The following is a 22,405-nucleotide window of genomic DNA, read 5'->3' on the forward strand; positions in this document are numbered from 1 at the left end:
ATAAATAAAAAATATATATAAAACTAAAATTTAATATTAAAAATCATTAGTTATAATCGAATTCGAATAGTTGTTTTTAATATCACTATCTCAACCTTACTCGCACTCTTTGGCAAATAATAATTTTATTATTTAATTTTTATCTGAACATTATTATAAAATATTTTAATTTTAATTATTTAATCTAATCAAGTAATATAATGTATCCGATTATAAAGTAATCATTGACGTAAGAAGGCAAGAAAGAGATTGTTGGAATTTTAAGTTGTGATCAAAGGATATCATCCTAATATTTATATATTAGGTGCGTGAAACATAGAATTCTATATAGATCCGTCATGGTTATTACAAGTACAAAGTGTACTACAAAATGTACTTCGCATATAGTTTTCTCACAAAAAGAAAGAGCTGTACTGCACAAAAGGGTTTATATAAGAAATGCCTCAAACTAATTGAGCCTATATCATTTTGAAGCTTGTCAACTTTTCACTCCATCTCAAGAAATTATGGAGCATGTTTTCTGTCCATAGATAGGCCCAGAATGGGCTAGGCTTTCAAGTCTGGTTGGGGAGTTTGGTCTATGGGCTCAAAATTGGGTCCAAGGTCTGGAGCTCGTGGTCCAAGCCTAAAGGCCCTAGTTTTCATCAGGTGAGTTTCTTCTTGTGCAATTGTATGCTGGCTAACCCTTTGAATACTTTTTGATCTAAGCTAGCGTTTTGTATAAAGAAAGTGAAAATATATTTTTTATAACGTGTTTAATTAAATTATATTATAATATTTATTTTATAATAAATTACTGTAATGTAAGATTGTAACGTAATCATGTTACAGTTTTACAGTTAAAAGATTTAATGTGATCGTAGTTCAAAATTAATATAATCACATTACATTGTACTTTATAATGTTATTAAAAATATTTTTACTCTTCAACTTTATTACTTTGTTAAAAGTATTTTATAATGTTATAATTAAAATAAAATATATAATATAAGAATTAGAAATTAAAATAAATTAAAATATAAGAAATTAAAAATTTATATAATATAGGTGAAAGAAATTAAAATAATATATATAATAAAAAAAATTATATTAAAAAATAAAAATAAAATAATAAAATCATAATAAAAAATAAAAATAAAATATATGACATTAAAAATATATTTCAAAAATGATATGATATAAAAATAAAAAATAAAAAATATAAATATATTAAATTTATATTTTAATAGTTAGAGATAATTTTAAAAATTGATATTATATTTTTAATAAAATATTTATAAATCAAATGCTATAATATTATTTTTTTTACAGTTATATTACTAGTATTATAAAATACCCAACGTAACCTAAATAGTAAATTTACATGCACAAAGTACTCAAGTCTTTTCGTTTGCTTTTTGGATGAAATTCAAAGCGTCAAGGGCTAAGGTTCGGTAAGTGTGTAAATTTAATTGTCGGCAGCTACAGCAATTTCAATGTATAGAGCCTTTATTTTGGCAACTGGCTATGGAACTTCAACGACCCCATTGATTGCTACCCATTACTATTGCTCAGGCTGTAGTCACCTATGAATGGAGATAACATATTTCAATGGATAATTCACCCTTTATTATTTTTTAAAGATAAACTACATATTTTGTTACTTAAGTTTTCGAAAATTTTATTTTTATCACTTAATTTTATAAAATTACGTTTTAGTTACTAATATTTATAAAATTATTGATTTTTATCACTCAATTGCTATAAGGTTTTTTTTTTTTTTGGTCAATAGGAATGCAAGGCAATAATTGAAATATAGATTTACAGAATCTCTCTGCTGGAGCCTCAACCAGCCCAATCAAGTACAATTTTAAAGAAAATGAGTCTCAACACTGTCGAAACCATCATAAAAATAATTTTTATTCCCAAAACCATATCACTTTTTCTCATCAACTATTTGATCGTATGGTATGATCATACCAACTCATCTGTCATGTAATCAAAATCAACTGTAAAAAAAAGTTATCAGAGAATCGTTAGTTTTTAGTATGTTAATGATTAAAATATTAATTTTTCCACACTATTAATGATTAAAACGTGAGTTTTCAAACTTTAATGATGAAAACACGAATAATTTAATCATTTTCTTATAATCTCTCTCATAATTTTTATTTGTTAATTTGTATTTTGTAATTTCTCAATACATTGTTAATTTTAAGTTAAAAGCCAATCATTTTATATGTGACAATTTTAAGTTTATTTGTTTTTTGTGACGGGCAATCCTGTTTTACCGATAAATTGTGGAAAAATGATATGAGTTCTGGCCTTTTTAGAGGCATGATTGAGTATTGAGAGAGAAAAAAAGCAACACCGTTCTTTTTCAGTGCTGAAAAAAGGGCAGCTGACTCACAGACTGTCAGAGTTAAAGCTGCCATGACATGACAGGAAAAAAGTCAAAAAAATAAGTAAAATAGTGAGTTTGATCCTTTTCCTTAGGTGTAATTTGATTATAAATTATGGACTGATCACATTCAACCACGTTTATGATTGGAATTTTGAATCCAACTAAAAATGACTGGAGTCCAACTCATTTTTGCACCCCTAGGAATAATTAAAGAACATGCATGATCAACGTGGGAGGAAAGTGTTTCCCCTTTTTTCTCCTCCTTTGATTACTTTGATGAATGTGAAAGGAACATTTCATTTGCTTTGAATCAAGCTGTTCAGGACAAAACTTTTTCTGGACAATAGCTGATCACTCATGTTCTCTCTTCCATTATTTTCTTGTGAATTATTCATCGAAATTGATTTTGAGATCTAGTACTATTGGTAAATGCCATTTACCTCTACATTTCAATCAAGCAAGTTTGGTTCTCAAAGAAAACAATAAGGTAATCTAGCTTTGGGTTGAGTTACATTGATTACATTCATCCCCACTGGAAACCTAGTTCTCTATATGGTGTGGACTAATGAAGGGCCAGTGGGCAAATCACTCTTCATTGATTGACATAAGACGCGGGGAACCAAATGTCAGGGAGGATTCAAAGTCTCTAATAATAGCATGCGGAGGGTCCAGCTCTGAGTTGTCGTGTCGTTTTCTCCTTATAAATTCCTACCTAACTCGGTAGGAAAAAAAATTTTAATAAGCTACATGTGCTTGTCTAGTATAGTAGTAGAGGAATCTAATCCATTTCGATGTTGACAAAAAGACAAGCGATTGCACAAATTTTGTATTGATCTTCTCCATCTGCAGCTCCATCCAGAGATCTGCCACACCCATGCCGGAAGAGACATTAATGGCGAAGAAGATAAAATTAATTAAGCAGAAGATGCAGACAACCAGCCCACCCCAGTTGGATTTAAAACAGGTAGTGGCATTTTTATTATTAATGTGACCAGTCCAACCACATGGCAAACTTATTAAAATATAATATTTTCGATATTAAAACTTATTAAAATATATGTTTTTTGCAGAATCACATGGTAAATTTTAAAGTAAGATAATACTTCCAATAGAGGAATATATTTTATATAGATCTATATCAAGAAAGCTTCACCATACCGATTTTCTAAGGATTTAATCTTTGAAAAATCTATTAGCATGAACCGACAGTGCTATCATATTATTTTGAAAATCTGCACCTAGACGTTTTTATATATATAGAATAAAGGCACATGGTTTGTTCCAGAAATCAATAAGATCGATCCGTTTGAAATGTAAGAAAAAGTTTTCCCGAGAAAGTTTTTCAATATTTATTCATATTTAAAAAGAAAAAAAATGTAAAAATGAATATAAAATTTTTTGAGTTAGAAAAATTGTCTTGCATTTTTTTTTAAATAAGATAATTTCTCAAAAACAAAACCTTCACCTTTCCCTTCTGTTCTTCCTCAATCTTCAAGTAAAATAGTTTCCACAGAAAATCTTTTTTTTTTGGTAAGTTAATTTCTGAGTTAGAAACGAAACCGAAGAAGAGAAACAACATTGAAACTCTAGGAGTATGCATGTGAAAAATTAGTTAGGCTTTATTGTCAAAATAGGCAGCCGAAATTAGCACCATTATTTGTACTTTTATACATCCTAAAGCTTATAAATGATCATTATGTAAATACATAATGAAGTTAATACGAGTGTACTTCGTATCTAACTAAATAATTAAATGCAGCAAAGTAAGGTAGTTATAAAGTAAATTCGACCGAAAAAAGAAGGACTAAATACTAAATTTTTCATTTCAAAAATAAATGGTACATATTTGGTTTGAGTCTCACCATGGTCATTAATATTTAACTAAATAATAAGTTTTTCATTCTAAATTTAATAGAAATGTACTGCAACAACAATTAAACGTAGCGAATTAAGGTATTTACACAGTAAGTTCGACCAATAAAAAATCAAATAAATAGTAAGTTTTACATTTCAAATCTTTACCATGATTTGTTTACGGTGACGTCCCCGCACCTGTGGGGTCGAAATATCATGTATGACTAAAATAACTGAGCTGGCAACTCACCTACCCCTCCCATTTCGAGAAGGAAATAAATAAACAAATATATAAAGTAACTAGTTTTGAACATTTAATAAAAGATAAGGCAAGTCGTGGGCGATCTCGGGTTTCCACACCCGCCCCAACGGGAGCTTTCGATTTCGGATTAGAAGAACACCAACTACTACCATTTATTAGTATTTTTTTGGGAAAAAGCACGTTTTCTGTTGGCTCATTTTTGTTCAATAATAGACAACCTTGGAACAGGGTTTTGCCCAAATCTGTATCAATTATCAAAGACTTTTTTTTTCCGTGGTTTGTCAGTGTGCCATGTGATCAAATGGTACCCCATTTTTGACGTTTGAGAGTGGAGACATATCTCGGGCTCTACGTTCAAAGAATCATATCCACTACTCTTTTAATTTCATTTTCAAGAAAATAATAATAGTACTTTCTGCTAAATTTTATGTCCTATAGAATCCAATGCATGAATATGTTTTGAGAATAAAAATAATCCTGATCAGATTAATTGTTAATATTTAGTACATTAAGATTTTTTTTGTTTAATCTAACAAGCGAGAGACTTAATCTTAAGTCATAATCTTGTTGTTATAAGATTTATAATTTTTTACACAAGCTTACACTCTTAAGTCCACGTTTAATAAGTCTAACACAATCTATTAAATTAAATTATGGATTATATAAACTTAGCTCCTTTTTTTATATAAAAAACATAATACTCAAGAAAATTCAGATAAATTTTTTATAATTAATGATTGATTTATTATCATTAATCAAAATGTCCATTATTATTTTATGTTCATATGGTGTTAACGTAATATTGATGTGAAGAGTACAAAAATGTTATATCATCATGTCATTATACCACATTAATATGTCATGTTTTCATATATTAATGAAATATTTAAATAAGCATTGAAATTGGCTTAGGATGTTAGTGTCCGTCATTGCCATGTGGTATATATAAAATGACAATGATATTTTGATTAAGTCAAGTATTAATTATAAAAATTTATTTGACTTAAAAGAAAAATATAATGATTTTTTTTTACTCAAAATAAAAGTACAAGTATTTGATTGAATATAAAAAAAATATAAAATTTTTTAAATTTTTTTTGAATAATTTAAAATTTTTTAAATATTATATCAAAAAATAAAATAAAATAAATAACATAAGCCCACACTTTATCATTTGAAAAAAATAAAATTATTAATATTACCTTTCCGTACTTAGTGGCAAAATTTTATGATGAATTTCATCGCCAAATGTATAGATCCATTCACAAAAAGTTTGCACTCTATTATAATCAATTGTTATGTAATATGATTTAGTAATTATCACGTATAATAGTGAACGTTTTGAAATTAAAACAATAATAAAAAAAATTCAATAGTGCATGTTTTAAGTTGGTCCAGATTCCTTTAAGAGGGTAGCATGTGAAATTGCTGGAAAACATTCAGTTTTTCTATTATTAAAATATAACTTCTTCGATAGTGACGAAACTCAATAATAATTTCTTTTTTGTCAACTTTTGCCAACAGATTACTTTAACTTTTGATAACAATTAATTTCGTATAGTGTGAAGATAAGCCATGTGATTTAAGTCTTCTTTACTAGTGTACAAAAAAACTACTGTAAAGAATGCTGTCCAAATGTTCCACGAGGAGAAAATATCTTACGGCATTTTAGAAAGGACAAAGAATCTTTCACCGGTGGCTTTTTTATTGTCAAATTTAATCAATCAAATGGCTAAGAAAATAAATGCATGATAATAATGGCGAAGGATCCAAACCCCATTGAATTCCCTATAAATTCCATGCAAAAGTGTTGTCGATCTCATCAAAACTGTAGTACCATCAAATTCTAGCTATGGCTTCTCCTGTCCTGCCGTCATCAACCCCAACCACTATTTCCAGCTCCCCCATTCAAACTTCCTTCTTTCCAAAAACATCTCAACTTTTCTTGAATAAGAAGATCAAAAAGCCAGACTACTCCGGCCCAAGTAAAGTAGTGTCATGCAAAGCCACGAACAATGGGAGCAAAGGAGACTCTTCTCTCAACAGGTTTGATAGAAGGGATCTCCTGATTGGGCTAGGAGGTCTCTACGGGGCAACCAACCTTTCCAATGACCCATTTGCATTAGCAGCACCTATTGCCGCTCCTGATTTGACCCTTTGCGGTGATGCAACAATATCAGACACAACAAAAGAGACAGTCTATTGCTGCCCACCAGAAACGACAAAGGTCATAGATTTCAAACCACCTACATATTCCAAGATACGCTATAGGTCTGCTGCACATTTAGTTGATCCTGACTACTTGGCTAAATTTACCAAGGCCATGGAGCTCATGAGAGCTCTTCCTGATGATGATCCACGTAGTTTCAAGCAACAAGCAAATATTCATTGTGCCTATTGTAACGGGGCTTATGATCAAGTAGGGTTTGATCAAGATATTCAAGTTCATTTCTCGTGGCTCTTTTTCCCATTCCATAGGTTGTATCTTTATTTCTATGAAAGGATTTTGGGCAAGCTGATTGGTGACCCAGATTTCGCCATGCCATTTTGGAACTGGGATGCCCCTGCAGGCATGCCCATACCTGCCATATATGTAAACCCTAACTCTCCACTCTACGATGACAAGCGCAATGTTAACCATCAGCCACCAAAGGTCGTTGATCTTGATTACAATGGCACTGATAAAGATATAACAGACAAAGCAATGGTACAAAGTAATCTCAAGGTCATGTACAAGCAGATGGTGTCTGGTTCAAAGACGGCTTCTCTTTTCCATGGAAAGGTGTACCGTGCTGGCGATAAACCCAGTCCAGGAGGGGGTGTTGTCGAGCTCGGTTCTCATACCGCGATTCACAGGTGGTGTGGAGACCCGAGACAAACATATTCGGAAGACATGGGAAATTTCTATTCCGCAGGCAGAGACCCACTGTTTTATGCTCACCACTCCAATGTTGACCGAATGTGGTCGATTTGGAAGGGGTTACCAGGAAAGAAGCGAAATGATTTCACTGACACAGATTGGCTTGATGCCTCGTTTGTTTTTTACGATGAGAATGCGAATCTTGTTCGTGCCAGGGTTCGTGATTGCCTTGACACTAGAACTTTGGGGTACGATTATCAAGGAGTTGATGTTCCATGGCTTAAAACTAAGCCAGTTCCTCGTAAGTTTTCCAAGAAAGGGGGAAAGGGTCATGGTCAGGCAGTGGCAGCCGAGACAAAGAACAAAAACGTTATACGTAATGCGTTCCCGATAGTTTTAGACAAAATAGTGAGCATTGAGATTCCAAGGCCAAAGAAATCAAGGACTAAGCTTGAAAAAGAAGAAGAAGAAGAAGTATTGGTGCTGGAAAGCATTCAGTTAGACACATCTACTCCGGTGAAATTTGATATTTACATTAATGATGAGGATGATGAGGCACCTAGTGGACCAGAAGATTCAGAGTTTGCAGGGAGCTTTACCAATGTGCCCCATAACCATAGCCATTCGAAGAAGTTGGAGACAAGTTTTTCTTTGGCAATATCAGAGGTGTTGGAGGATTTGGATGTTGAAGGTGATGATAACATTGTCGTGACTTTGGTGCCTAGAGAAGGGAAGGGTCTTGTTTCGGTTGGCAACATCAAGATTGACTATATCCGAGAATGATCGGTTCATTGCTCTTTCGTTGCTTCCCTATCTACTATAGGGATATGTTTTCCTTGATCCTTAGTGCTTCTTGAGATCGATCCAATCGGTCTCTTGTTCCCTTCTTTTATATCAATGTGTGTGGAAGTATAAATAAGGCCATTAAGTCTATGACCATAGAACCTTATATGGCATGTTCTGAGTAAGAAGACCTATCTAAGATTTTATGTTCGGGTCTTTTCATGCATGTATTATGTGAATGAGTTTGGATAAATGCACGAGGTGGTTCCTTTTCATGTTCAACAATAAATAAGAAACTCGTAACTTATTATTCAATATACTTGTTTATATATATGTTTTCGATTGAAAATTTAAACTTTACTTTTTAAATAAAAAATAATACATCAATCAATAAATTAAATATTCGAATGTCGATTTATTACTATTTCTTATTATATAAATTAAAAAAAAAATAATATCAGTGCAATAAAGCAAGAATGATTACAAGGGTAAACTTTATAAGTTTACCCTACATTATCTATTAGAGCAATTTTAAAATTTTTATTTTATATTTTATTTTTTTGCCATCTGAATTAGCCCTACACGCATTATTAGTTTTATGCTAACGTTTCCCATATTAATCAAATTAAAAGTTGTTTTGGTCAAAGTCTTAGTATTTAAAAAAAGGGGGGAAAATTAGGCATTTGTTCTTCATGGGAAGTTTATGGTTTTGTTTGTTCTTGACCATCATTTTCATGGAGAAGGATAGTCTCGTCTCTCTTGTCGTGACACGGCCTCACACGGTACTTTAGCTCTCTTTCGTTTTCGCTGACAACGATCTGGCACGGTACTTGACTGTAGGAGTTAGGTTAAATGCTATCAGGGGAATGGGAAAAAACCAACAAGTCTTGCCAAAACATATACAGTGACTGCTGCAATCACCAGAAAATGTCATTTCACAGAATGAAAATTTCAAAGCCTACAAAAACTTGTCATTTCCTTGTGAGCTCACTTTTCTGAGGAGAACACTTGGGCCTTGATGTGTCAATTGGGAGGGGGGTTGTTGGTATTCTTTTTCCTGCAATTGTGTTTGTCTCTCTGTCACCCATTACTGAACAAGGACAGAGATATTTAATGAACTATTTAATATTCTTTTTCCTGCAATTGTGTTTGTCTCTCTGTCACCCATTACTGAACAAGGACAGAGATATTTAATGAACTGTTTAATATTTATACAACATACATATACCAATTAATCTATCAGAATTTGTTCGGTAATGGAGAATCATTTTCATTTTATAGTACATAAGAGTGGGCAAAAAGCCCCCACTAGCAATATCTTGGCACACCATATTGAAGCAAAAGCCAACAGATTGAGAAGGTTTGAATTATTTTTCGTTCATTCATTGATGAGTTAATTATTTTTTCGGTTAAGCACTATTTTAAGGGAATAAAGCCTGACTTTTGCTCTTTCTAGGAGATTGGATAAGACCCTAGTTATTAGGATTCGCCTCCCTAAAAACGGTGGGTGAACCAACCCGGTCGAGCCCTATTTAATGCTATAGAGTAGTGGTATCCATTCTTTCAACTAAAGGTCTATATATATATAAATTGCTAAAGGTTTGGTGCTTGGTGAAAAGATTCTTGTGTTCAGGCTTTGGGAAGAAAAGAGAAAAAGAAAAAGGTTCAAGAGGGTAAAAAGTTGATGTCCTACAAATATATAAAGATAAGTAAGTACTTCCTATGGTTATTTTATTAGAGACAAAAAATTGGATCCACCAAAAGTAAAGAAACCGACAAAAAACAAATCAACATACGATGTTTTTGTAGAGGGAGGGGGGGGGGGGGGGGGCGGGGGGGGGAGGGGGGGGTGTGCTTGGGGGTTGTCCTTTGCCAAGGTAACCCATCATGAAGGGCTTTATGGCCTTATGGAAATAGGCTAACCGGTCCAATGTGGACGCAAAGGTTATGGTCCCAGCAGATGGCTTGATGGACAAAATATCGGGCTCCTTGATAGAGCCCAATATTAAGTTATAAATTTGGTTTTTACTAAGATTTCCGTTGGTAAATTGAAAATTAATTTATCATGAAAAATATTTTATTAAGAAATATAATATTTTCTGTTGTTCCACTAAACTAAGAAAAATATTTTCTGTTAATTGAACCTTTAACGTGTTGAAAATATTTTCTAACACCATTTATATCTTCAAGCATTTTCTACCATGATATCATTAAAATATCAATACACAATATATTGAGAAGGAAGGGTCGAAGGGAGGTCATTAAAGGGATGGTAGAGTAGAAGGTTTGTTTTTGAGAAATTGTCTTACGTTTTTAAAGGATATAAGATAATCTTCCCGAGTTAACTAGTTTGATTCTGTGTTCTTAAATATTTTTTACATTTTTCTATTTAAAAACATGGGAAAATGCTAAAGAGATTTTTTGAAAAAGTATTTTCATGCTTTCTAAATGAAGTCTATTCTAATTTTCTCTATTTACATTTTTTTTAACAACAAAATGGAGTATATTTGGATATAAGCTTAGCAATGCGAACTTGTGACTCTTATAAGCTCCGCAATGTAAATCACTAGGCTTCCTGAACTTGTTACAATGGGGCACTGAATATGTATTTGATTGGAACAAAAAATTGTGCAAGCTTGAAACAATGTACGAGGGAAATGGTAGGGAATTAGAGAAAGCATTTGGTTTAATTGAAAACATTTCTTCATGTACCATGTTCACAGATGGTGTGGGAGATGATAAACATTGATGGCTTTCTCTTATCAGCATGCCAACCTAGACAGGATGTATTGAGTTTACACTTGAAGAGTTGAAAAGTTGAATAAGTGGCTTACCAGAACAAGAGCAATCAAGTTCAAGGAGATAGTCACAGGAAGAAGACTCCAATGCACCATTTCAATAATAATGGGATAGAAAGAAACAAGAGAAAGCCTATACGTAATGTTTCAATAAAAGAAGAAGGAATCGGATAAAGGAGATAAAAGCTACATTGTTTTATGTACAGTTTTATTTCAAAAATTAGTTAGTATATTGATTAGTTAGTTATGCTTTAATAGCTTGCTTTTCCTTTCAGCTTAATGCTGAACCTTTGTATATAAACCTCATAAAGTTTTTCCCTATCTGGTAATGAGAATATCCCTATTTTCTCATCATCCTACGCCACTTTCTCTTTTTTTTGACATGGTATCAAAGCAGGGAACAAAACCTTTGTAAACAGTGCCCTTCAGCCAGTGATTGGAAGAGGTTTACAGTTGGAATTTCTTGTCATCTTCTCATCATCATTTCAATAAGTATTCTGATAATTGTATTCTTACTTAAAGATCTCATTACCTTTCATCCTAATCCGTTGATTCAAAATTCACTATGTCTGAATCTGGATCAAGTGAGTCAAGGTCTCAGACCATAGCTCAAACACAAACAAAACCTTCACATATCTCACAAATAAGGGATCCTCAGTCACCTTATTTCCTTCACCACACTGATAATCCAAGTTTAGTAGTGGTTAACCCTAAGTTGACCACTAACAACTATGTGGCTTGGAGCAGATCATTCTTGTTAGCCTTTTCCATTAGAAACAAAGTAAGCTTCATTAACGGAACCATAGCCAAACCAGATATATTAGATCATTTGTTCTCTCCCTAGACCTGTTGCAATAACCTAATAGTCGCTTGGCTGCTGGATTCAATTTCACCATTTATAGCCTCAACTATTTTCTATATGGACACTGTATCAGAAATCTGGGCTACACTGAAATAGAACTTTACACAGCCAGATGATACTAGGATATGCAACCTATAGTACACTCTTGGGAATATAAGACAAGGCACTCAATCAGTTGTCACATATTTTATTGAGTTGAAGGGAGTTTGAGAAGAGTTAAAAAACTATAGACTTCTACCACATTGTAAGTGTCAAAATTGCAATTCAAACTGCTTCAAGAAATACTCTGAACAGCATAAAAAAGACATGGTTTTCAAATTTTTGAATGGCTTGAATGTATCATTTTTTATTGTGAGATCTTAGATAATTCTTATTGATCCTATTCCAACTCTTGATAAAGTGTATAGCCTGGTCTTGAGGGAAGAAGCACAGACTAGTATGCTTTTTCAAACACAACCAACACTTGAGACAGTTGTAATGTTTACTACAGCAGAAGGAAAGAAGAAAGTAAGAAAGGACATAATTTGCAATCATAGTGGAAAGAAGGGACATGTAAAAGAAAAATGTTATAGGCTGATTGGATTTCTAGAGGATTTCAAATTTACTAAAGGGAAGAACAACTTTAGAAAAGGGAAAACAACTATGAATAATGTTTCTACATTGGTTAACTCATCAGTTGAAGAGAATCAACTTGACAATGAAGAAAAATCTGGAAGGAATACATCCATGTCTTAGATGTTTATCATCAAGCAGCAAGTTAGTGGACTTATGGAGCTCTTGAGTGAGAATGGTTTAACAAATTCTGATGGTAAGAACAATTCATCAAACACCTCGCAGACTAATCCTTCTCTGATTAATTCAGCCTTTGCAGGTATAATTTCAAGCCATTCATGCTTTAATACAGTTAATAACATGCCTTTCAATTTTAGAAATGTTGATGCTCACATGATAAAATCAAATTCATGGATTATGGACTCAGGAGCATCAGATCATATTACTTATTCCCTAGATAACTTTATTTCAGCTAGACCTGTCAATGATAGCTTTGTTCAACTTCCTAATAGCAAAAAAGCTATTGTCACACATGTAGGAGTTGTCAAATTGACATCACTGTTAACTCTACATAATGTCCTTTGTGTTCCAAGTTTTAGATTTAGTTTGATCTTAATAGGACAGCTCACTAAAACAAAAAATACCTGTGTTTTCTTCACTGACAAGTATTGTATTATTCAGGACACTCCTTCATGGATAGTGACTGGTTAGGGCCTCTTCAGGGTTGTATGCCATGGAACCTAAGAAAGATGAACAAGAGTTGTTAGATTATTGCTTTAATAAACTTGTCAAGTTACCTTTCACTTCGTCAGTCAATGCTTGTAATACAAGACATAAAGTTTTTGATATATGGTACTTCAAACTTGGTCATGCTCCCTATGAAAGAATAAATGTAATACATCAACAATGTGCAGATGTTAAATGTTCAAGTGAATTACTTTGTGAAATTTGTTCTTTGGCTAAGCAAAAAAAGCTACCATTTCCAATACATTTTCGAAACATAAAAATTCCCTTTGAATTGATGCATGTTGACATTTGGGGACCTTATGAAAATCCAACCTTGTCTGGTTAACGTTATTTTGTAACTATTGTTCATGACTATACAAGATTTTCCTAGATCTTCTCAATGAAAACTAAGTCAAAAACTTCTATAATTATTCCTTCTTTTAATGCTTTTGTTCAAAAACAATTTAATCTTGCTATTAAATGTCTGAGAATAGATAATACCAAAGAATTAAGACTACTTAATTTCTTTGCAATTACTGGTATAGTTCATCAGTTGTCATGTGTTGAAGCTCATCAACAAAATGGAATTGTTGAGAGAAAGTATCAACACATTTTGGTAGTTGTAAGAGGCCTAATGCATCAGTCAACTGCACCAATACATTTTTTGGGAGATGTTGTCCTAACAGCAATGCACATCATTAATAGGGTACCAAGTAAGATTCTCCACAATAAGTCACCATATGAACTTTTACATCACAGAAAGCCATCATATGATCATTTGAGAGTATTTGGATATTTATGTTTTATGTCCAAACTAACACAAAATAGAAAGAAACTAGATAAAATGGTTGTTAAATGCATTTTCCTAGGTTATCCAAACAATATGAAGGGTTATAAGGTTTATGATCTCAATGCTAACAAAGTCCTGATATCAAGAAATCTGATTTTTCATGAGCAAGCATTTCCATTTCACATTAAACAACATGATCAGCAATCATCAACATTTCATCAAACATTTACTGTGCATGACATATATCTTGATCATTTCGATCATAACATTGCTGTTGACCTACCCTAAAACCATAACCAAGTTGAATTGGACCAACTTGAACCTATGTCACCTGAATTAAATCATACCAATCCAAATACCAATGATATCTCACCTAATTCACCACCAATTAGTAGTCTAGCTACTGCAGATAATACCAGTCAACTTGAGGATATACTTGAACCAGTCAATAATGAAAACATTTCTTACCTGCAAGAAAAAGTTCAAGAATCAGACATACACCAAAGTACTTAGAAGCCTATTATACAGACTTACCATCATCAACCAATAATGTCACTTCACATCCAATTACCAAATACTTGTCAGCACAAAAACTTTCTCCTTCACATAAATCATTTACCACCTCACTATCATATGTACAAGAACCTACTTCCTATCATCAGGCTGTGAATCATTCTCATTGGAGAAAGGCCATGGCTATTGAATTGCAAGCTTTAGAGGATAATGATACATGGATTGTTGTACCTCTACCTTCAAACTGTCATACAATTGGTTGCAGGTGGGTATACAAGGTTAAATTGAATGCAAATGGTGATGTAGAAAGATTCAAAGCACGCCTAGTTACTAAAGGATACAATTAGGTAGTAAGGTTTGACTATCAAGAAACATTCAGCCCTGTAGCAAAACAATCAATAGTGAAAGTCTTCTTTGCACTTGCAGCAGCATGTAATTGGCATTTATTTCAATTGGATATAAATAATGCCTTTCTAAATGGAGACTTAAAAAAAGAAGTATATATGGATTTACCTGAGGGGTATTCTGTCAAGGGGGAGTATACAACAAATACTAGACTAGTTTGCAAACTACACAAATTTTTGTATGGTCTAAAACAGGCATCAAGGCAGTGGAATGCCAAATTTTTTGCTGTCATTTTAAAGTATGGTTTTCAACAGTCAGCTTCAGATCATTCACTGTTCACTATGAAGCTGAGTGATGGAAGTTTCATAGCATTACTTGTTTATATAGATGACATCCTACTTGGGAGTACATTAGTTTAGGAGTCAAAACAAAGTCAAGGAATTTCTTAATTCCCTTTTGAAACTTAAAGATTTAGGGACAGTTAAGTATTTCTTGGGATTAGAAATTGCTAAATCTCCTGAAGGTATATCTATATGTCAAAGGAAGTACACTCTTGATCTTGTAGAAGAAAATGGACTTCTTGGGGCTAAACCAATGAGTACACTAATAGATTATAATCACAAACTCTCCAGAATAAAAAATGAAGGTGTATTACCAAACCCTACAAGTTACAGGCAACTAATTGGAAAGTTGATATACTTAACTTTTAGTAAACCAGATATTTGTTATGCTATGCAGGTCCTATCTCAATTCATGGACAAACCAGGAAAGGAACATCTAATTACAGCTCATAGGGTCTTGAAATATTTGAAAATGTCACTAGGGCAGGGAATATTGATGAAGCTAAAATCTACTCTGAAAGCATCAAGATATGATGACAGCGATTGGGTAGGGTGTCCTGACACTAGAAGGTCAGTTACTGGGTTCTATATCTTCACTGGAGACTCACTGGTGAGCTAGAAATCAAAGAAGCAGTCAGTAGTTGCAAGAAGTTCAGCTAAGGTAGAGTATAGATCAATGGCCTCAGCATGTTGTGAGATGATTTAGATTAATAGTCTTTTGGAAGATTTTGGAATCAAACAGGGTGAAGCAATGAATCCTTATTCAAATAGTTAATCGGCTATACACATCAACAAGAATTTAGTGTTTCACGAAAGGACTAAACATATAGAAATGGACTGCCATTTCATCAGGGAAAAGGTCCTTACTGGTTTGATAAAACTAGGGCACACTTCAACCAATTTACAAATTGCAAATATTCTCACAAAAGCCTTGCAGCCAAATCAATTTTACAAGCTCTTAAGCAAGATGAACATTCACAATGTTCACTGTTCCTTTTAAGGGGGAGTATTGAGTTTACACTTGAAGAGTTGAAGAGTTGAAGAGTTGAATAAGTGGCTTACCTGGACAAGAGCAATCGGGTTCAAGGAGACAATCACAGGGAGAAGACCCAACGCATCGTTTCAATAATAATGGGATAAGAAGAAACAAGAGAGAGCCTACACGTACCGTTTCAATAAAAGAAGAAGAAATCAGATAAAAGAGATAAAAGCTACACCGTTTTATTTCAAAAATTAGTTAGTATAATGATTTGTTAGTTATGCTTTAATAGCTTGTTTTTCCTTTCAGCTTGGTGTTGAACCTTTGTATATAAACCTTTTTTCGCTATCTGGTAATGAGAATATCCCTATTCTCTCATCATCCTGCGCCGTTTTCTCATCTTTTCTGACAGGATGTGGTCCAATTTGGGAGATGATAAAATATTGATAGAAAAGAAGGACTACTTTCAGGGACCTGGATTGTCTTTGACTCTTCATTTATTTTGTAAGATGAAATTTGCAATTCCTCTTCATCTCCTTTCTTCTGTGTCTTCTCTGAAATATGATAGTATGTAACCTGTAATCATCTTTTCTCAGAAACAACGAGAACAAGTGGAAAATATCTCATAAAACATAGTATTTTACAATCTCAAGCGGGGGAGTTTACTGGTTTCTTTAAAGCCTGTTTCAAACTCCCAAAGCAGTTCTAGTTTCCTAGTTCATCAAAATCACAAACTCGAACAAAAGTAGCCTTAATTTACAAAGCCCTTGGGAAAATGATGCTTCGATTCCTCAAGTTTTCTCTTACCATATTATTAATGTAATACTACTTTACATGGATAGGTATAATGATTACTGGTGTTGGGGATCAGTCTCGATTTCGCGAGCCAGTTCTCGGGTCAGCTTGTCTGCACGATCATCATGTCCTCCGGCAAACGTATAAACCCGGAAAGCTAATTGGAAAGCCCTCCATAGCATTTTAGCGCACCCTTTCTTTTGTGCTTCAGCTTTGGTTTTGGACCCTTCGTTCTCTGCTAACTTTACTTCTCTTCTTTCCTGAATTGAGTCCAAAATAGGAAAAATCCATTTTGATTAATGAGCCAGGCAAACATAATACGTAGTTAATTTTATGACATATATTCTGAATCTAGATACCTTCAGTGCCAATTCCATGCAGTTGGAGGAAACATCAACCATTGCTTCTTTGATTCGTAGAAAAATTTGGAAGTCAAAATCGATATTGTGGCTCTTAAATTTCTTGGACTCTTCATCTTTAGTTCGCTCCAGGGCATCTATTTCATCTTTCATCTGTAAGTAATTGTTAACTTATGCATTTTGGTTAGTTGTGAAGAATGCCTTCGAAGGTAATGATCAGAATGGTATTAGTATATATCTTATGTTTATTCAAGAGCAAAATCATACCTTGTTGAAGTAACGTTCAACCTTGTCAAGAAGCTGTCCCAAAGGAGGTTCAATCTTCCAGTTTTGTAGTTCAGTAATCATTGATTCTAGCTTCGAGTAAAGTGCTGATGCTGTCCTTAATGCTTCTAACTTTTTTGTGGGGAAGCCTTCAAACCTTGCTAGAACCTGCAGTCGAAAACATTTGGAGGTCAGACAAAACGATTCCGGAAGTGATAGAATCATCACTAAATAGGGCAATAAAATGTAGATAATTAAGCTAAATAGACAAGCTCAAATTCACCTGAGTTTCGTCTGTTAAGTTCTCGAGAATGGATTCCACATGTTTGTGGAACTCGAGCAGCTTAGTCATGTCCTTTGTATTGAATGTGATGATGGCAGTTCTGAGCGTTGTGATTGATTGTGCATATTTCTGAATATCTTCTTCAATTTGTTGGAAGTAAGCTGATCTGAGACCCAAAAAAAAAAAAAAAAAAGAAAAAGAATATGATGAGCCACTTATTTCACAAAATAACCATCATTTTTAAAACAAAATTCACTAATATAAGGTTCAGGGGCCTATTATTTATTAGAGAGCTGTGAGCAACACACCTCTTTGTCATCTCTGCTAATGCATCGGCCATCCCTTGTTTTCCAGAGGCGCTTCTTCCAACCCCACCTTTTTTTCCGTCAGGTGATTTACCTTGCACAGAATATCCTTCCACTTTGCCCTTCAGAACCCGATACAGATTACCTATGTGACTTGATCTCTTCAATTTAGTATTTGCTTTCTTGGGGCGCAAGGATTTTGCTGCACCAAGTGGAGGAGGTGGTGGAACAGCTCCATTTGCCATTGACATGGGTGGTGGTGGTGGTGGTGGTGGCAATGGTACTGATCCTTTTGAAAGCATCATAGGTGGTGGGGGTGGTGGTATTACTGATGCAGCTCCTGATAACTTAGGAAGAGGTGGTGGTGGTGGTGGAAGTTGTGCTCTTGTTGCTACTACCTTTGACTGCAATGGAACTGGAGGTGGTGGTGGAAGGGATGCTCCTGTCGCCACTACATTTGACTGCAATGGAGCTGGAGGTGGTGGTGGCGGCGGAATTGGTATTCCTGTTGCTCCTGTATTTGTCAGCTTTGAAGGTGGTGAGGGCAGCTGTGGTTCTGTTGCTACTGATGTTGGTTGTGCAGCTTTTGTACTTCCTTGCCTCATTGGAAGAGGGGTTGGGGGCAATGGTGGTCGCCCTGCTACTACATTTGGCTGAAAGAATGGTGGCGGTGGCGGCGGCGGCGGCGGAAGTTGTCTTATGTCTATTTCCATATCTGTTGACAACTCTGCTGGCTGTGATGGTGGGAGTGATGATAAAACTTCTGCTGATGGTGCTGGTGGTGATGGATGTAGACGTCCTATGTCTGCCTCCATATCTGTTGACAACTTTTCTGGCTGTGATGGTAGGACTGGCGTTAAAACTTCTGGTGGCGTTGGTGGTAATTTTTCTTCAGCTTCTTGCATGTCTCTCCACAACTCGGGAGATTGCTTCTCCGATGGTGATGATGGTGGTGTTTGTGCTACATTTGGTGAGAACTTTGGTGGTTCTGTATTGTTTCCATGATCAGTAATTGTGTCACCCGGTACATTGTTTGACATGGAATGTAAATCCTCTGATGTCTCATTTTGAGAAGTGGAATCTCTTGTTTCATCATCTTCCTTTTGTTCCTCAATCGTAATCTTCTTTTGACTCAACGAGCTGGGAACTTGGACTCCAACATTCGGAAGCATGTGCAATGTGAGTCGCTTCACATCAATGGGGTTCAATTTTCCCACTGCTTGAACCCTGAGGGACAACAGAAGAGATGAAGAATAAGGAGATTTTGGAGTACCATTAATCAACTCAGGAAGGACTGAAGTTGGTGTCACTGGAGAAGGGCAGCTGGAGCAGTTGTCTGAATAAGAATCTTTCAAGACCTTTCCGAATGTGTTAGCCTCTGGACTAAAATCTTTCTTTTCTTCATCTTCATCCATCATGTCAAACTTCTCCCTTGCTATCTTAATCAAGCCATTGAGTGTAGCCACAGCAATTTCAACTGCCAAGGGAAAAAGGGGGGAAAAAATTGGAAAAACTGTTATCAACTTCAATCAAGAATCAGTGAGTTCAAAAGGTAACTGGACTCCTTTTGGATACCACAGCACAGGGAAATGATAAACACAAACGGAGATGTACCCAAATATGCTTGAAAGTGCTTCCTTTCTTCAAAACCCTTAAATAGAATTTTCTTTGCTTTTGATGAGATTCAAACAAAGACATAAGGCACAATAAATAGGGAATGCCAACAGGTAACAACATCCTTGACAAAATTTCCTACATACCAAGTTTTTCATTGTTTTTGCTTTTGTCATTGTCGTATATATCATATCTATATTTGTCAATCCACTCATCGTTCATTTTTGAAGCATCTCCAAGGTCTTGCAATGCCTTGCAAAAGTAGGTCAGAACCTGTTTAGGCATTTCATGTAGATTGTTAGGAGAGGATTACCATCCAAATAGCTATTTCAGCTAATTTTATGAAAAAGTGGCAAAACCTGATCAAAAGGTAATGCCTTCAACTCTGACCAACGGAAGTGGGGTATGCTTTCAGGGTAGAACTTATGGAGATCTTTCATTGTCCCTAGCATCAGCTGCAGAAAGACATATAGAAAGATACAACTATTGAAACCAAACTCAAGAGAAGGTATTTGTGCTACTGCAAGAGAGTTTGCTGAAGAAGAAGGCAACACTACCTCATCTGTGGAAACAGAGGTAGTACAAGGTGGTAGGTCAATGATGTCTCTAAAGGTTATAATTTTTTTCCTGAGCTCCATCATCAAAATGAAGTTGCATGCTGGTTGAGATGAACTATCCTTCGTCAAGCCTTTCATTTCCTTTTGATTCTTGGATACCTTAGATTTCTGGGAGGTTTTCAGTGCCTGCAGAAGTTCAAATTTTCTTTCAGGATGCATTTTTTGTGAAGTATCTTATACCATTAGGATTTTAATTGCTTCAGCATGCCTCACACATATGCATATTCGGAATATAGCCCATAAAATGATTGAAAGGGAAGGAAAAAATGAAAAAGAAAAAGAAAAATGCTCATTTGGTTGATTCTTCTAGTCAGGAAGCTTACATGGAATTGCATTTCTTTCTGCAATTTGCAGGTTCTTATTTAGGCCTTCCGAAATGGTATGCAGATCTTAATATGCTACAACAACTAGTGCAATCATTCAATGAAAGATTATGTAGCAATGAGAAAGTTGTAGAAATTTAAGCTATAGAAAAACCATAAGAACTCAAGGGAAATGGAAAAGCCAACTTTGTCAAAACTGGAAGTTTGAATGTTATCAGAAATGGCCTTGTAACAAGTAAATATGTTCTTCACCATGCCAAAATGCTAGATTGGACTGAATCTAAGAATTTTAACAAGGTTGCCTTACACCTGAACAACTCTGGGTCTGAATGGTCTTGTTGACTTGTGCATTTAGATAATAGTTTTGCAGATTAAACAGTACTATCCTTTTCCCTTTCAAACTAGACAAAGAACAATTAAATGCAATAGAGCAATTTAAAAAATATTACCTTGACAATTTTTAATGGTTTGCGACCAAAAAACATTGGTGCCAAACCACAGCAAGTTGCTGGCATGATCACTAAAACGCCCACGAAAATTTTATGAAGGCTTCAACAGAACAATGATGGTGATGATGATGTTGACATTCGATGACCATTTAAAAAATATATATTTACAAGAGAAAAACAAGAGAAGAATTCCAAGATTTTGTGCAAATAAACAAAAGGGAAAGATTCAAAAACCCAGTTGGGGTGTGCATGAAAAAGAAATCATTTCGTGCAGCGCATGAGGCAGGCTAGCTGGCTGTGTGGCCTGAAACAAAGCAATCCTTAAATGACAAAGACAAACAATTATTTCAACATTGTTTGGAACTTTTCTCTAAAAAGAGAAGAGTCAAGGATAGAAAAAGGGCGAGGAAGGCTTATTTATGGAGGGCACCCCTTCCATCTTGTTCAAAGGGTATCTCTGTCTCGTTCCCTTTGTTTGTTTTTGTTGTTATTCGTGGTTTACTGTCTGTGCTTTTAGAGTTAGTTTTCAAAGTCTTAACAAATCCTTGGTTTAAATTTGGACGGTCGCCAGCTTAACTGCAAAAGCTCTTTCACTTTTGTAAGAGATGTTCCTCTTGTTTTCCCAATTTTTTTATATTTAATTCACCTTTATTCTTTAAGTTGCATTGCATTGATGGGTATTTTTTTATGTATTTGATGAACTATGGTAAGTTAAATATGGTAAACTATGGAGCAGTGGGCAAACCTTGTAGTAGTCCAAGAAATCACGGCATGACAACCCATGGTTTGTTTTCTCTTTATTTCATTTTTCTAACTTGAGAAAATGTTTTCCTAAATGTAAAACAAAATCAGGAGACAGTTGCCCTATTGAAGCTGTACCCTAATTATGCATTCAGTATCTTGATTTAGCCTGTCTCTTTCTTAAGGGGCATACTGTTTTGGAGATTTTTGGCATCCAAGTTTGATCCCTTTTAGATAGAATTATAATTAGTCCCTCAAAATTTGGTTTGTTTAATTTAATCATGGTAATGTATAACAGTGGTCAGAATGATAGCCAATGATCATGGCTGATAGTGAAAATTTATTCTGTCCAGCATTAGCATTTGATCAGGTGGATTGATTTAGTTGACGATTCCTATGTAGCAATATATTCTTTAAGGTAGCAGTTACAAAAGGACAACCAATCCTGACAATTTCGGCTTGGCTTCCTTGAATCTTTCCACAAATTTACTATTTTTATGTTTTGATCGTTAGGAAAGACAGCAGCATGCTGTTTAACCCTATTTACCAGACCCTTTCCTTCAACCTCCTGAGTTAGTTCAGTCGAAATGGCATACCAAAATTAGCT

The 22,405-nt window shown here is 34.5% G+C and overlaps 2 protein-coding genes and 2 long non-coding RNA genes across 4 annotated transcripts; 2 read left to right on the forward strand and 2 right to left on the reverse strand.

Moving 5' to 3' along the window:
- The first annotated feature begins 344 nt into the window (after positions 1-344).
- LOC108662590 (uncharacterized) lies at positions 345-3,293 on the forward strand. Its single transcript, XR_016027053.1, has 2 exons — positions 345-648; positions 3,233-3,293. It is a non-coding gene; the product is annotated as an uncharacterized LOC108662590 (long non-coding RNA).
- Positions 3,294-6,304: 3,011 nt separating this feature from the next.
- Positions 6,305-8,457, forward strand: LOC18596899 (polyphenol oxidase I, chloroplastic-like). Its single transcript, XM_018123226.2, has one exon. It carries the CDS (start codon positions 6,352-6,354, stop codon positions 8,140-8,142), a length of 1,791 nt encoding a protein of 596 aa, XP_017978715.2. The 5' UTR covers positions 6,305-6,351; the 3' UTR covers positions 8,143-8,457.
- Positions 8,458-12,748: 4,291 nt separating this feature from the next.
- On the reverse strand, positions 12,749-16,224 carry LOC108662591 (uncharacterized). The gene is made up of 3 exons (XR_001928504.2): positions 16,132-16,224; positions 14,244-14,338; positions 12,749-13,094 (listed from the first exon to the last, which is right to left on the reverse strand). It is a non-coding gene; the product is annotated as an uncharacterized LOC108662591 (long non-coding RNA).
- A 428-nt stretch (positions 16,225-16,652) lies between these two features.
- On the reverse strand, positions 16,653-21,445 carry LOC108662580 (Hydroxyproline-rich glycoprotein family protein). The gene is made up of 9 exons (XM_018123204.2): positions 21,058-21,445; positions 20,226-20,411; positions 20,028-20,123; positions 19,815-19,941; positions 18,058-19,531; positions 17,750-17,915; positions 17,470-17,634; positions 17,203-17,355; positions 16,653-17,103 (listed from the first exon to the last, which is right to left on the reverse strand). Exons 1-9 carry the CDS (start codon positions 21,121-21,123, stop codon positions 16,900-16,902), a joined length of 2,637 nt encoding a protein of 878 aa, XP_017978693.2. The 5' UTR covers positions 21,124-21,445; the 3' UTR covers positions 16,653-16,899.
- Positions 21,446-22,405: the final 960 nt, after the last annotated feature.

Source organism: Theobroma cacao, chromosome 6 (genome assembly GCF_053813885.1).
Source record: "Theobroma cacao isolate CCN51 chromosome 6, ASM5381388v1, whole genome shotgun sequence".
In the NCBI taxonomy this organism is placed as follows: Eukaryota; Viridiplantae; Streptophyta; class Magnoliopsida; order Malvales; family Malvaceae; genus Theobroma; species Theobroma cacao.

Bases quoted from the DNA above. Each gene is read 5' to 3' on its own strand.
- LOC18596899 (XM_018123226.2), top strand. From the start codon at position 6,352: ATGGCTTCTCCTGTCCTGCCGTCATCAACCCCAACCACTATTTCCAGC.
- LOC108662580 (XM_018123204.2), bottom strand. From the start codon at position 21,123: ATGCCAGCAACTTGCTGTGGTTTGGCACCAATGTTTTTTGGTCGCAAA. The intron at 20,124-20,225 runs GTAGTGTTGCCT...GTCTTTCTGCAG, and splicing joins CCTCTGTTTCCACAGATGAG to CTGATGCTAGGGACAATGAA. The intron at 19,942-20,027 runs GTTTTGCCACTT...ATGCCTAAACAG, and splicing joins AGGCATTACCTTTTGATCAG to GTTCTGACCTACTTTTGCAA.